At 44.1% G+C, this 14,668-nt stretch overlaps 1 protein-coding gene across 2 annotated transcripts in view; it reads right to left on the bottom strand.

The window, feature by feature from the left end:
* The window catches only part of MYZAP (myocardial zonula adherens protein), a 94,235-nt gene that overhangs the window by 64,293 nt on the left and 15,274 nt on the right, over positions 1-14,668 (bottom strand). For both annotated transcript variants that reach the window (XM_025389892.1, XM_025389894.1), the window contains exons 3-4: positions 3,232-3,387; positions 56-148 (exon numbers count right to left, since the gene is read on the bottom strand). In XM_025389892.1, the coding sequence (XP_025245677.1) occupies positions 56-148; positions 3,232-3,387 (249 nt within the window). The remainder of the gene's footprint in view (positions 1-55; positions 149-3,231; positions 3,388-14,668) is intronic.

Genomic DNA, 14,668 nt, shown 5'->3' with positions numbered 1-14,668 from the left:
CACTCTGAGCTCTGCCATGCCTCCCTATCTCCAAGCAACTGAGATAATGACTTACTGAAAGTTCCTGGGTGAGCTGTCGAATCTTCTGCCTCATCTCACCATAGTCTCCATACATTCGCTTTCTCACTTTTTCCAAAGTGGCTCTCACCTGTAGCCCACAGAGATACTAGTTAGAGATCAAGCTATAACATTTTCATACAAGCTTTCCAAAACTTTTAAGAAACTCTAAAGAAAGAAGGAACCCACATAAAAATACTCTTAAGAACAAGACAGTCAGGAAATTAAGGGAGGTCACCCCCAACAATTAGTTAGAAACTAGATAGGAATTATCCAAATAATTTATACGTATAATTTTATATGTATACTTATATACATAATAAAATATATAGGCATGTATTAATATAGAATATATTAAAATATATGTTAATATGATATATTAATTACATATAATTCTATATAATTACACATAAATATAATAATAAATATTAATTAGCCAAATGAACTCTGAAGAAAAAATAGTTTGTTGAAATTCACCTATCACCCTCAAATTACATTTGGGCAAGGTTTTGCCCTTTTCCCATCACGTATTTTTACAAGTAGAATATGTTTTAACAGACTCATGGCTAAGAGGAGCAAAGAAACCAAAAAGCAACCTCTAATTTTCCCTCTCTCTGCTCTGACTGCCAAAGAGCAATTAAATATCTGGAATGGAAGGAAGTAAAATATGAACCCTGGAGAGCCCATAAATTGGAAACTCAGTTCCTCAATAATCACCAATAACACACAAGGCAGTAAACATAACAAAAGTTCAAGTGATCCCCAAAACACTTGTTTACACAAACGCTGTTCAAGTTTCTCTACAGTACTACTTTCAGAGGCCTAGCAGGACCTCAAAAACTTTAAATACACAACAAAAGACCTTACAAACAGTCCCTGTCTCCTCTCTTCTTCTGGTGTCCCTAGGATGGGGGAAATACTCAGGAATCCTCAAAAAGGGCAAGAAGTCTCAAGGGAGTTTTCTCCAGCACACTCCAGAATTTCTCTTTTAGGAAGGGCCTAAAGGCAGCAGTTTGGTTAGAATGGAAGTGTTTAGGACATAGTATTGGAAGGTTTAATTTTGAAGCACATTGTTTTAAATTAGACAACATGTTTATTAGGGGTTACTGGATATTGGTGGAGATTTGGGGGAAAGGAGAGTCAACACTCCAAGACTTCCCGATATGAATTCTAAAAATAGAGTCTACTTTCTTGCCATTAACTACAAACATTTTGGGAAAATGAGGTTAAAAGTACAACTTTTCATTCTAGGCAGGCAGAACGGCTTTCACGTGTGGCCCTGAGCTGGCTCTTGCGCTGCTCCCAGTGCTGAGTGGATAGAATCTTGAGCTAAAGGCAAATACTGCAACGACCAGGCCAGGGATGATACCGAAGCCACCTGTGGCAGGAGGGACCTGAAAGTTAGTTTTAAGTTGCAGATCACAGTGGAGGGTAGTAATTCCAGGTCATGTGACTTTGGCACAAGTCATCCACGACTCAGGATTAGCCAACATCTCCTCCTGTCTTTGTCTTGGGCAATCTGGGACTCGGGACTCTGTTTAGAAGGTTATTAAGAGAGGAGCCATGCCTCTGGAGCATTTAAATGAGGAAGGTCTATATATTTCCTTGAGAAAAAAATGCAAGAAAGTTAAAATGTCTGAGCTATTCTTAACAGGAAATTCAGGAATTGAATATTCTGAAAGGTTAAACATTATGTCTGGAGGCCAGGCACAGTGGCTTACACCTGTAATCCCAGCATTTTGGGAAGCTGAGGTGGGAGGTTCACTGGAGTCCAGGAGTTTGAGACCAGCCTGGGCATCATGGCAAAATCCTGACTCTACAAAAAATTATCTACGGGTAGTGGCACGCACCTGCAGTCCCAGCTGCTTGGGAAGCTGAGGCAAGAGGATCACTTGAGGCTGGGGAGGTAGAAGCTGCAATAAGCTGTGATTGTGCCACTGCACTCCAGCCTGGATGACAGAGTGAGACCTTGTCTCAAAAATATATAATAAAATAAAGTTTTAAAATTATGTTTGAAAGCTGGGATAACTAGGAGTTTGAGGTTGGTGGCTGTCATACACATTATGTATATGCATGTTAATTTTTCTGGCTTTTCCTCATACTTTCTGCTAAGCATTTATTATTTTTTAAATTCAACAAATGTTCCTTTTAAAAACTCACACAAAAGCTAAGACATCGTGAGTCTGCATCTTATCTGAAAACCTACAAAATAAAATGGGGCTCACAGAGCTGTGTTTTAACCTTAGGTATTAAAGCCCAGCCAACCCCCACAATCTCAGCCTGAGGACTGAAGTATGCACCGAGTAAAAGTGACTTGCTGGGCCAGACACAGAGCTGGAGCTCAAAGCAAGGACTGTGAGCTCACAGGCCTGGGTAACTCCCTGGCCCCACACTGCCTCTTACAAGCACTTTCTAAGCCACTGGTCTATAATGTGAGCTCATCAGTGTCAGAGCAGCCCATCTCCTCTTCCATACAAGCTGGGTGGTTTGGTCAAGAGGGGAATCAGTCAATCTAGGGGAACACAGGATGGAATGAAAAGAAATGGAGAGAGAAAAAGAGAGAGAGAGAGAGAGAAATACTCCAAAATGTTAACAGTTGCTCTGGTTGAATGGTGAGATTATGAGTGATTTTATTTTCTTCTTCATACATATTTGTATTTCCCAAATTTTCTCCAAAGAACATGTAATTTAAAAGATAGGAAATAAACTATTAAATACAAGGAAGTGAATGGCATTGATTGGCTTGGTTGGACAAAGTCTATTGTGGTTGACTTCCTAGCATTTGTTTCAACCCAGCTGATTGGTCTGAATCAGCCACCATCTTCCTATTCCTTTTGCCAGGGATGGATTTGGGACTGGTAAGTGTGATAAAGAAAAACCACTCAAGAGCCTCCAAACCCTACACGGAAGGAGGAAGCCATCTGCTCTCCTAAGTATACTTACCTAGTAACATCCATCCAGCAGAAGTTCAACCTTTCCTTCCTTGCAGATTTAAATCTGTACTTTAACATTACCATTTCCAGAAACCAAACACAGAAACATTTCCAGCCAAAATGATAACATTAAGAATTCTTTCAAAATACCTTATTACATTCACTTCAATGCTTCCAACTCCATCCTCTTGCATGCTACAAAAAGAAAACAGATGGGGACAAAAACTCTTAAATGGCTCACATCTTTGATGTAGTTCATCTCTTCCTTCAGTTGACTCGTGGACCACCCATACACCACCATTTCTTTCTGCTGATTTTGATCTGATCTTCGCACCACACCATAAACAACACCCTGAGGAAGTTTCCTGGTAGGTTCTCCATTGCTCAGGTCAAGATGCTAAAAGAAAGTAGGAAAAGAGAAAAAGAATAATGACTCTTTAAGCCTCATGCAAACAGTTGTCATAATGGGCCCACTGTGTATGATTATGCAAATTGTGCCCAGCACTCATTGCCTGGCAGTGGAGATGGAGGGAGCAAAAATCCCACCTGGTCTCTGTTCACCAAGTTGATTTGGCATAGGCTTGGGCTGCATGTATCCCGGAGGAAGAGCACCCTTTGCTAATGTCTATAAGGGCCCGTCCACTCACCTAGGAGTAACTCCCACAAAGATACCAGATGGACTTGTGTTGTCCTAGTAACAAAAGCAAGCATTTGAAACCTCATGCTCTTAATAATGCTATCTTTCCCCTTTTCCCAGCTTCTCCATATGACTCCAACCTCATCATTAAATACATGGCCTACAACGCACAAGGTTGAGGCTGGCGGTCATCTAGCAGCCAAACTGTCCTCTGAGGGTAGGGCTGGTCCTGGGGCCAAGTTCTGAGAAAAGGGGGTAGTGTTAGTACGTAACCTGTTGTGATCATTCATGAAATATTTCTGAAAAGCCAGGAAGAGGTGGTGTGACTGCAGCCCAAAAGGATCCTCCCAGTCCTGTTGACTGGTTCTTAATTCCTTCAGTTAAAGTTTTGGTCATTGTTGAAATGCAAATACCCTTGAGAAACAGTAACATGTCCAAGCCTTAACACGCTTTTATAGAATGAAGGCTTAGCAAGCAGGAAAGGGGTATATTAAGATTTGTTGAGCGCCTACTATAAGCTAGAAATATTCCTAAGCACATTTAATGTTCGCAACCACTCTGTGACACAGCAATTGTCCTTTCTGTACTTTCCACTTCATAGCTGGGAAAACTGAAGTTCAAAGAGGTTAGGCAACTTGCTTATAGACACACATCTACATTCAAGCCTGGCTCTGTGATTCTGTCTGACATTAAGCACCTCCCTATACCGCAGGTTATGTTTAGATGCAGAGGGGACTGAGGAGGGGCCTTCACAACACGGAAGGGAGAGAAGTAAGAAGAAATCCAAGATCAAGGACTGAGACTTCAGACAAACTGGTCTTCTCTCATTTTTCCCTGGGGCGGACCCAGGTACCTCGACAATCCCACAGCACAGAAACCCAAATTCCATAAGGGTAATTCTGCTCTCCTGCTAACTTTTCAACTGCCTTTACACAGAGATTCTTGTCATGTATTTAAAAAAAAAAAAACAAAAAAACAAAAAAAAACACGCTTTTTTTTTGAGACGGCGTCTCACTCTGTCACCCAGGCTGGAGTGTAGTGGCATGATCTTGGCTCACTGCAACCTCCACCTACCAGGTTCAAGTGATTCTCCTGCCGCAGTCTTTCACGTAGCTGGAATTACAAGTGTGTACCACCACACTAGCTAATTTTTGTATTTTGTTTGTTTGTTTTTGAGACAGAGTCTCACTCTGTTGCCAGGCTGGAGTGCAGTGGCGCAATCTCGGCTCACTGCAGCTTCCGCCTCCTGGGTTCAACCAATTCTCCTGCTTCAGCCTCCTGCGCAGCTGGGACTACAGGTGCACACCACCATGCCCAACTCATTTTTGTATTTTCAGTAGAGACGGGGTTTCACTATGTTGGCCAGGATGGTCTTGATCTCTTGACCTTGTGATCCGCCCATCTCAGCCCCCAGAGTGCTGGGATTACAGGCGTAAGCCACTGCACCCGGCTAATTTTTATACCTTTAGTAGAGACAAGGTTTCACCATCTTGACCAGATTGGTCTCAAATTCCTGATCTCAAGTGATCTGCCTGCTTTGGCCTCCCAAAGTGCTGGGATTACAAGCATGAGCCACCGCACCTGGCCCACAAAATATTTTTTAACACACAAAACTTTAGTCTGCATTTGGAAATCATTCACTGTGGCAGAACAGTAAGTACTTTATGATCCCATTCATTCAAAGTTTGCAAAATCAAAGAAAGGTCTAGAAAGCTACGTGATGATGATGAATCTTACAGGTCTCTAAGGAGGGAACCTCGGGTGGGGTGGGGGCGCTAGAGATCAGGATGGACTTTTGTCATTTTCTTTATACCTTTCTATCTTGCTTGTTCTTTGTTTTGTTTTGCTTCGTTTCAATGTAAGCTTTTTTAAAAGTAAGACAATACAACAACCATTGCTTCTCGCCCTTCTTCCCACACTTGGAAAGAGATGGATGCAAGGGGCTGTGATTCCTTGTACTTGCTTCTGGTAAACGCTTCCCCCTGAGTCCCTTACAGCTGGGTCCCAAAAGCACTGATGCTACCCTGACATTTGTGCTTAAGTTTGGGTAACTGAGCTGTTAAATAGTTTGCAGCAGAGTCACAAGCTGGCATTGAGTTATCCCCAGTTTACTGGACATATAACCAGGAAGAGGAAAAGCTCTAATGAAACTCCCCAAATACCAGGAAACAAAAGCAAGATCTTTCAGTCACAGACTCCACGCAGTTCCTCAAAAACAAGCCGATTACGACACAGAGCTTTGGTGAAACACATTTCTGCAAAGCAAAGGCTTTCAGAGGTGAACTGGCTTGCAGGAAAACTCAGGTGGCTGGACACAGAGGATCCTGCCCCTGGCCTGGGCAGGGAGATGAGGCCGCCATGGAGCGGGGAAAACACAAGCAATGCCAGGAACACTGAGGTCTGTAGAACACTCCTGAGCGGCCCAGGTCTCAAAGTTGTACACACAGAAAGAGATCAAGATACACTGAGTGAAAAATCATAAATTTCAAATTTTCGTTTTTTAAGACTGTGTGTTTGTGTATGTAAAACTTCTAAAAAGATGGAATCCAGATCTCTAACGACAGTTTCCTCAGGAAAATGAGATTTCACTTTTTCCTTCATGTTCTTTTGTGGACTTTGAATGTTTTTTGGCAAAAAGAAAAAAGCATTATGTTTGAATTGATCATTTGTGTAAAGGTCAGGGTCTAAATAAAAGGGCCCCTGGAAGGGCACAGCCCCATGACTCTACCCGCAGTGGAGATGGAGTCCTCTCCACGCCAGGGGAGGGGACTCCTGAGGCAGCCCAAGGAGCTGATGGGCCCTGACAGGAAAAGTGAAGAAGAACGTTACTGAAGAAAGAGGAGGGGGAAGACATTTGTTGTTAGGTGATTTTATTATATATAACATATAACATACATTGTAACATATATGTCATATAACATATTGTATATAACATATATTACATTATATACAATATATAATATTTCCTTTAATCCTCACAGTGACCCTACTGTGTAAATAGTATGACCTCTCTTCTTCCAGGGTAACAGCCTGCGAGTGCCTGCCTATGTCTTTCCAAATTGGAGCTCTTTTTTCACCACAGTGCTACAGTCAGGAGAGCATCTGGAACTCACGTCTCCATGTGGTATCCCAGGGTCTCCAGTCACAGGGAAGCCAAGAGCCTGCCTTCAGGTCTCAGGGCCATTTGGAAGAGGCAGGCCCAGGGTGGGGGGCTCTTTCCACTTCCCCCACCCATCCCCAACCCCACACCTGCCTCACTGTCTCCCTTCCGTTCCTTTAGGAGCCAACCTCTTTCTTGTTTCAAGGTAATCACACGTGCTGTTCCCTCGATCTGCACTGCCGGGCTGAAATGTCGCTTCCTCAAGAATCAAGAATGCCTTCCCTGACCCTTCGGACCCCTGAGGTCTTCTCGGTCCACTCTCACAGCGCTTCCCCACGACACTTGCCACAGCTGCAGCCCAGCGACTGTTGGGATATGTCAGTATCCTTGTGTGGGGAAGCCCTGCTTCCCTATCAACTGAAATTCCAGCAAGTCCAGGGCCCAGTTTGTCTTCTTTTCCACCGTAATTCCCAGATCTAACAGTGACTGACATGCAATGGTCTCTCAATAACTATTTGCTGAATGAATAGGGAACTTTAGAAGTTGAGAGAGGTCTAAGAATTACTCAGGGTACATAAATATGGTCCAAATGAAGTGAATACCTGTTATTCTTCTTAGATGGAGGAATAGACAGTTGATGTTTACCCCAGTCACAACACGTATACCCAGAAAAGCTGCTAGGAGCAGAGATGTCTATCATTTTTATAAAATGTCAGCATGCTTTTGGTCAAAAACTGAACATAGGAAAAAAAGAAAAAAGCTGATACGCTGCGCAAGATGTTTGGGGCTAAATTTCTCTCCTCTTGTATCCTTTAAAATACCTCCCAATAAGAAAAGTATTACGTTTTAGGCAGAAGAGCATTATGATGATATTAAGAAACAGTCTCTTTTAGAGAAACATGCTGAGATACAGATGATGTATATTTATTTCCTTATACAGCATGGATGTAGATGAGGCAGGATTGGCCATGTATTGAGGTAGGTGGTGCTGGGGAAAGGGCCAGTGACTCATTACACGATCCAGTCTCATTTTGTATGTTTGAAACTCTCCAAAATTAAGTTTTTTAAAACCTCCTTATAGCCAGGCACGGTGGCTCATACTTATAATCCCAGCACTTTGGGAAGCCAAGGCAGGCAGATTGCTTGAGACCAAGCATTTTGAGACCAGCCTGGGCAACATGGTAAAAATCCATCTCTGCAAAAAATGCAAAAATTAGCTGGATGTGGTGGTGTGGGCCTGTAGTCCCAGCTACTTGGGAGGCTAAGGTGGGAAGATTGCTTGAGCCCAGGAGGTTGAGGCTACAGTAAGCCATGATCACACCACTACACTCCAGCCTGGGCGACAGAGCAAGACCCTATCTCAAGAAAATTTAATTTAATTTAATTTAATTTAATTTAATTTAAAAATCAAAAGCCTCCTTATAATTCTACTTGGTATTAAAAAATCAAATTTTAAAAAATGTACTCTAGACCTATTAAAAGCCTCCTGGGCATGGAACACTACTAGATAAAATCTGCTTGAAAATAAAAGGCCTGGACGGGCACGGTGGCTCATGCCTATAATGCCGGCACTTTGGGAGGCCGAGGTGGGTGGATCACGAAGTTAGGAGATCAAGACCATCCCGGCTAACACAGTGAAACCCCATCTCTACTAAAAATACAAAAAATTAGCCAGGTGTGGTGGCGGGCGTCTGTAGTCCCAGCTACTCTGGAGGCTGAGGCAGGAGAATGGCGTGAACCCGGGAGGCGGGCTTGCAGTGAGCTGAGAGCACACCACTGCACTCCAGCCTGGGCAACAGAGCGAGACTCTGTCTCAAAAAACAAAAGAAAATAAAAGGCCAAATAAATGTGTAGAATAAAAAGAAAGTTATTACAAAGAAGGAAAATTGACTGAAAGGGCATTCCATACTCTCAACACATACACAAAATCTCTGGATTAAGCTGTTCCCCGTGAGTGTTCACAGCTTAAAATCTACCCACACTATGGCTAACCTCCCTAAAGATACATCTGGCAGCCAGTGCCTTAGAAAGAAAGAGTAGCCACAGAAAACTAACTCAGCCTAAATTCCTCTCATAAGGGATTTACTGGTCATTGAAGAGTCTGGGTTAACAAGGCCAACGATATTGTACAAATCTTAAATGAGAATATAGGACCCTACAATGCAACAAGCTCCACAAAGGCAGGGACTACATCTGTCTTATTCACTGCTCTATCTCTGGTACCCAGCATAAACAGAAGCTTCATAAATACATTTTGAAGGGAAAAAGAAAGATGGAATATTTGGAGTATAGTCATCCTTGACACTGAGGATTAATCTGTGCAAAACAAGAAAATCCCTTGGTCAATCAGGGTTCTTAGGGGAAATAAGAGCAGAAACACCGCTCAACGTACATCAGACTGACAATAGCAGACGAACACAGCCAGTCCCCCACCCCGCCCCACCGGCCAGGATGGGCAGCTGGTCACACATCCTGGCTGCCAGTATGATTGAGAAGGGCCATAACGTGACTCGTGTGACTTCCAGACTGGAAGCCAAGTTATTTCCAAAACTTCTGACTTCAGACCTCTTTTCTCCAGCCAGAGGGCAGCAGCTAACCCAGGACTGCTGAGCACAGAGCCACTGGGTTCCCTGCCCATCTTGCAGGCAGAGGCTGGCACTTCAGGAACGTGCTCTGGCTTGTCCAACCTGTGTATCTATCTCAGCAAATTATTTGGCGCAGGTCATTACTCATACTTGACACTGTTCTGCTTTCTTGGACAAAAATAAACATCACCTCTGAGCCTGAATGGCCTTTCCAGAGCCTGGGAAAGAAACAGGGAGAAATGGGCAGGCCCGTATTCTCAGAAAAACTGAAACCTTCGGCTTATCAAATACTTGACCAGGCACAGTGGTGTATGCTTGTAGTCCCAGCTACTTGAGAGGCTGAGACAGGAGGAATACTCGAGCCCAGGTGTTCAAGGCAATCGTGCGCTATGATTGCACCTGGGAACAGCCACTGTGCTCCAGCCTGGATGACATAGTGAGACCCTGTTTCTAAAAAATAAAACGAATTTAGTTAATTCTGACAGTCTCAAAGACTGAATAGTGCTCACTTCCTAAGTAAACTCAGGAGAAAAGATCACTTTCAAAGCTTAAGATGAGAAGGAAAAGGAAAGCTTCTAGCCAAGCAGAAGTCCCAAAGAGAGTGGCATTTGTAATGATAGCACCCTGACAGGAGTGCTAGTGTACAGCTTCGATGCAGACAGTAGTTGCTTAGGCCTAATAACCCCAGCGGAAAAGGGAAGAATACATAGGAGAAAAAAAAAAATCAGGAACTGCTTTTCTGGAACCCATGGGTATAGTACACACCTTAGGTAACCTTGACTGATACAATGTAAATATCCTAAACAGAGTTTCTCTGATAGGAGAAAGCATGCAAGTCAATATTCCCATGGCAACACAGCCCGTCACAGACCTGAGCTGGAATTGCAAATCCACTGTCTACTAGCTGTGTGCCCCTAAGAAAGTTATTTTCTGTACTTTAAAGAGCTTCAGGGTCCTTAACAGTAAAATGGAGATCATACCACCAATTTCAGTGGGCAGTCTAAGGAATATACGGAATAAAATACACAAAACACCTAGTGTGCTGATAGCATACTAGTAGATACCGGCAGTTTCTAGTATCAATGGTGTGAGTTTTTAGTATCTGGGTTCCTACTCAACTCTACATGTCTATCTGAATGAATCTGTCTGTCTGTCCACCCTCTTCTTAGTCTTTTTGCTATTCTCATCACAGTTGTCAAATTGGCTTTGACAGCGCAATAGTCACCCCCAAACTGTCCTTGGTTTCTCTTCATGGGGAGTGAATCACAAAGTCTCAGAAGGTTAGAAAAAATGGAAAAGAGTTGTGTAGTCCAGTGGGTTTTCAGACCCTATTCCCAGCTCCTCCTCCGTGTCTGTCAAGGTTGTCAGGTGAAGAGTTGGGGGCCTGCTGGAGGCAGCCAACATAGCCCTGATCTTATTTCAGCTCCACCTGCTGCACCCTGACCACTTTACCAAGAGCACTTCCACATTTACCAACGTTAATAAAGGAACGTGTGGAAAAACACTGGCTCTAGACTAACACTTCTATTTGCTAGAAGAAGCAATGAAGACCCCTAGAGATAACCTGACTGGCCCAACCACCACAGGGGTTCATGAGGAAGCCGGGACTCAAACCCTAGGTCTCTCCCCATCCTCCAGGGGCTGTTATCTCTGAGGGGCACGCAGAGTCCCTGGTGTGCTGTCACAAAGGGCAGCCCGGCCCCCACCTGAAGCTCTGAATCATGGCAGCACACTCGCTCACTTGGCAACAACCCGCGAGGTTGTATAAACAGTCACACCAAGGACAAGAACTCAGAAGGCTTATTCATCCAAGGCTTTTAAAGGAAAGAAGACTATAAAACCTACTGGCAAAGACTTCCTCCTTTTCAACATTTTATTGGGTTATGAAAATTCCCAACTCTACATCCATACCCTTGCATCTGCTCTCTCTCACTCAGCATTCTCAAAGGTCTAGAGAGAAAACAGCTTCTTTAAAAACAACAGGTCACTGAAGGACACCTCTAAAGTGGGGATGTCAATAGCTATTTAAAACAGTATCTGCCTCAAGCTATTTTATCTATTCGCACAGGACTTTACCATCATAAAGACTCAGAAGCAACTCAAATCAGATTCCCTAAAATTCAACTGTGCAGTGAGGCCCTGATTCAATATGCTAAGTCTGCAATAGCTGGTGTGGGTTCTGTCTCTGTGTGTACGTGTGTGTGTCCCTGCATATACACATAGGAATCTGTTGCGCATGACTATGGAGAAGAATATGGATACATAAATTCAGAGTTTTTTGAAAACAATAGGTACTTAATTTCAAAACTATTTATTACCAATTTTAATTTCAATGTTTGGCATGTTTATAAACATTATGTTCTACATTTATCAATTTCTCAACATGTAATTTGTGCCCATAAACTAATCAGCACCCTCCCATATTATTAATGATTTTTAATGTTCAATATTCGAATAAAAGCCCATGGCTAATTCATGTGAGTTGTTAATATCATTCAAGGTGATTTCCTCAAAGAACCTAGTTATGGGTTGAATAGCGTCCCCCAAAAAGATATGCTGGAGTCCTAACCCCCAGTACCCAGGAATTTGACCTTATATGGAGAGCAGGGCAAGTTAAGATAAAGCCATTAGACTGGGCCCTATTGATGTCCCTATAAAAAGGGGAAAATCTGGACACAGAAACATGAAAATGTCATGTGAAGATTGGAGTGATACTGCCACAAGGCAAGGATCACCAAGAGCTACCAGCAACTGGAAGAGGCAAAGAAGAACTCTCCCCCTAGAGCCTTCGGAGGGGGCACCACCACCACCCTGATCCCAGATGTCTGAACTCCAGAACTGTGACAGAATACATTCGGTTACTGAAGCCATCTCGTTTTTCATGCTTTGTTGTGGCAGCCCTAGGAAGCTAATATAAAACTCAACCATCATAACCAACAAGCATTCATTAAGCACCGACTATGTGCAAGGCAGAGACCTAGGTTTTGGGAAGACAGAATAAAAAGACTCAACCTAATTTCTCTGTGTGTATGTGCCTACATATACGTTATACACAAATTTTGCAAAAAATATATATGTATGCCTACGTGGAGCTCTTAGCAGTACATGGCTAGGTGCCAAATGAAAGGGGCAGCCTGGGTGTTGTGAAGGTTAAGGGAAGAGTGACCACAGCACATGGAAGTCAGGGAAGTTACCAGAAGGGAAGTGGGCCTTTAGCTGAGCCTTGAAGGACAGGGAAGACTTGGATAAACTGAGACATGGCAGGGAAGGGACTCCAAGCATGGCTAGGGCCTCAGCAAGGGTTAAGAGGAGGGAAGAGATGCTATGTGTATAGAAAATAAAGTCAGGAAGGAGGAGAGGCAGGACAGGCAGCTTCAGGCAGGAGAATAACTCCAGAAGGTCTAAGGGGGTAAAAACAAAGACCCAGGGCCACTGGGTTTGGCATTCAAAGGGAAGAGATTCAGCGTTTAGTCATTATCTCTTTAATCCATATGACAAACCAGACACTGTGGTGGGTATTTTGCATATATTAGCTCATTTACTCTTTGAAACCAGGCATCGTTGTGTCTACTTTAAGGATGAGGAAGCTGTGCATTTGGGAGCTCATCTGTCGTCAGCAGAAAGCAGTCTCGGGGCAGGTGATGTCTCCTGAAGGACTAAAAGGAACAGGCAGCCAGGGGATCTGCCTTAGGGGTACGAAACCTCCAAATACACCCCCACAAACCCTTGACTCCATCAGAAGGTGCTGACCCTGTTGTAATTGCATCCGACAGCCTCCAAACACACCTTTGTGGAAATGGGCAAAATACGCCATCCACAACACACCTACATGGGGAGTAATTCCTCTCTCCAATGACTGGAGAACAGCAGATGGAAGAATGGCCCAAATGGCAGCAGCCTCTATGCATGGCCAGCTGTCCCATGACACTGTGGCATCCCTGCAATATTAAACACCTCCCACAACAGTGTGAAAGTCTGAGGAAGGCCCAGGCTGCCCTCGTCATTTGCAGCTCTAACAGGACCCTGGAAATCCTTGAGAAGTCTCACTTCAACAGAAGTCAATCGGGCCACTTACAACTTTCTATTCACATATCTGAGCCAGCTCCAATCCCCTGGCCTTTGCACACAGACGATCCCTCTTCAAAGGAACCAAAGTCATGTGACCACGTAGGGTCAACTAGAGTTTTGGCATCTTGCAATTCCATGGGTTCCAAGGAGGGGAAGCCATGTTGAAACCACATCCAAGGAAGTGGCCCCTACAGAGTCTCCTCGCCAGTGCATGGCCCTGGCCCTCAGTGACTCATGCCAGGAACCTGGCCAGGACATGGTGATGAAATCACTCAGAGCAACCTCCCAGTTACCCCTAGAAACTTCAAGGGCAGACACCACCCAAAGACTTCATCCCTAGGGAAACAACAGCCCCACCCTCCTCCCCTCTACCCTAGTTCTTCTGCAATGAGTCACCAATGTGTCACACACAGGCACTTAGACTGCACGCCTGGTCCACCTGGTGTAAGAAGTATCCTGGTGCATATGCTATCCCAGCAGTGCCTGTCCTGTGCTCCTCAGGGCCTTGGAGTTCTCAAGCATCCACAGGAGGGTTTCTGGGGGCTGAGGGGTAAAGGGAGACTGGGAGGACTTGGGCCCCCATTAGCACCACTTTTGCTTGGTTTGCATATGAGGGTTCAGTAAAACATTTTGATTTTTTTTTCAAAGAGGGTCCTACTGACAAGTTTGAAAAGCACTGTTCAAGACACACAGGCAAACTGGCACACAATTTGTTGACTCCACTCAACACAGCTAAACACACAAGGCTCCTTCCGTGGCATTACTTGATTCTTCTTCAGTGGTTACAGACCCTCCAGGGTCCTCCAGCACCTAATACCCCAGTTTTGGCACCCAGAAAACTTTCACAAACATCTCCCAAGGCACGAAGCTTGGGTCTAACTCCAAAAGACTATATTCCCCAGTTTCTCTACCATCTGTACCAACAGGCACAGCCACCAGGCCCTTGTCCTGTCCTTCACTCCAGCTTAGGCCACTTCTTCAAAAAGTGTTCTAAGCAGCTCTGAGCACCTGGACACAGCCCAGGCCCATATCTTGGACCAAATCATCAGCTCTAAAAGGGACAGGCAGGGAGAGGAGCAGTGAGGACAGAAGAGGACACTGCCTAGTGACAGATGGCCCCACTCAGGCCTGTTCATCAGCAGGTGTGCAGCGGCTGAAGCCTGACCACTTCCACTCTCTGCTTAGGACTTTTACTCCCAAACTTTGTCTTTGGAGAATGTTCGAAGCTACACAGAAGCTGAAAGAGCCACTCAGCCACATAACCATAGTACCATTATCACAAGAAAAT

The sequence above is a fragment of the Theropithecus gelada genome, chromosome 7a, assembly GCF_003255815.1.
Source record: "Theropithecus gelada isolate Dixy chromosome 7a, Tgel_1.0, whole genome shotgun sequence".
Lineage (NCBI taxonomy): Eukaryota > Metazoa > Chordata > Mammalia > Primates > Cercopithecidae > Theropithecus > Theropithecus gelada.
The sequence above is the reverse complement of the archived record's forward strand: the minus strand, read 5'-3'. Positions and strand labels throughout refer to the sequence as shown.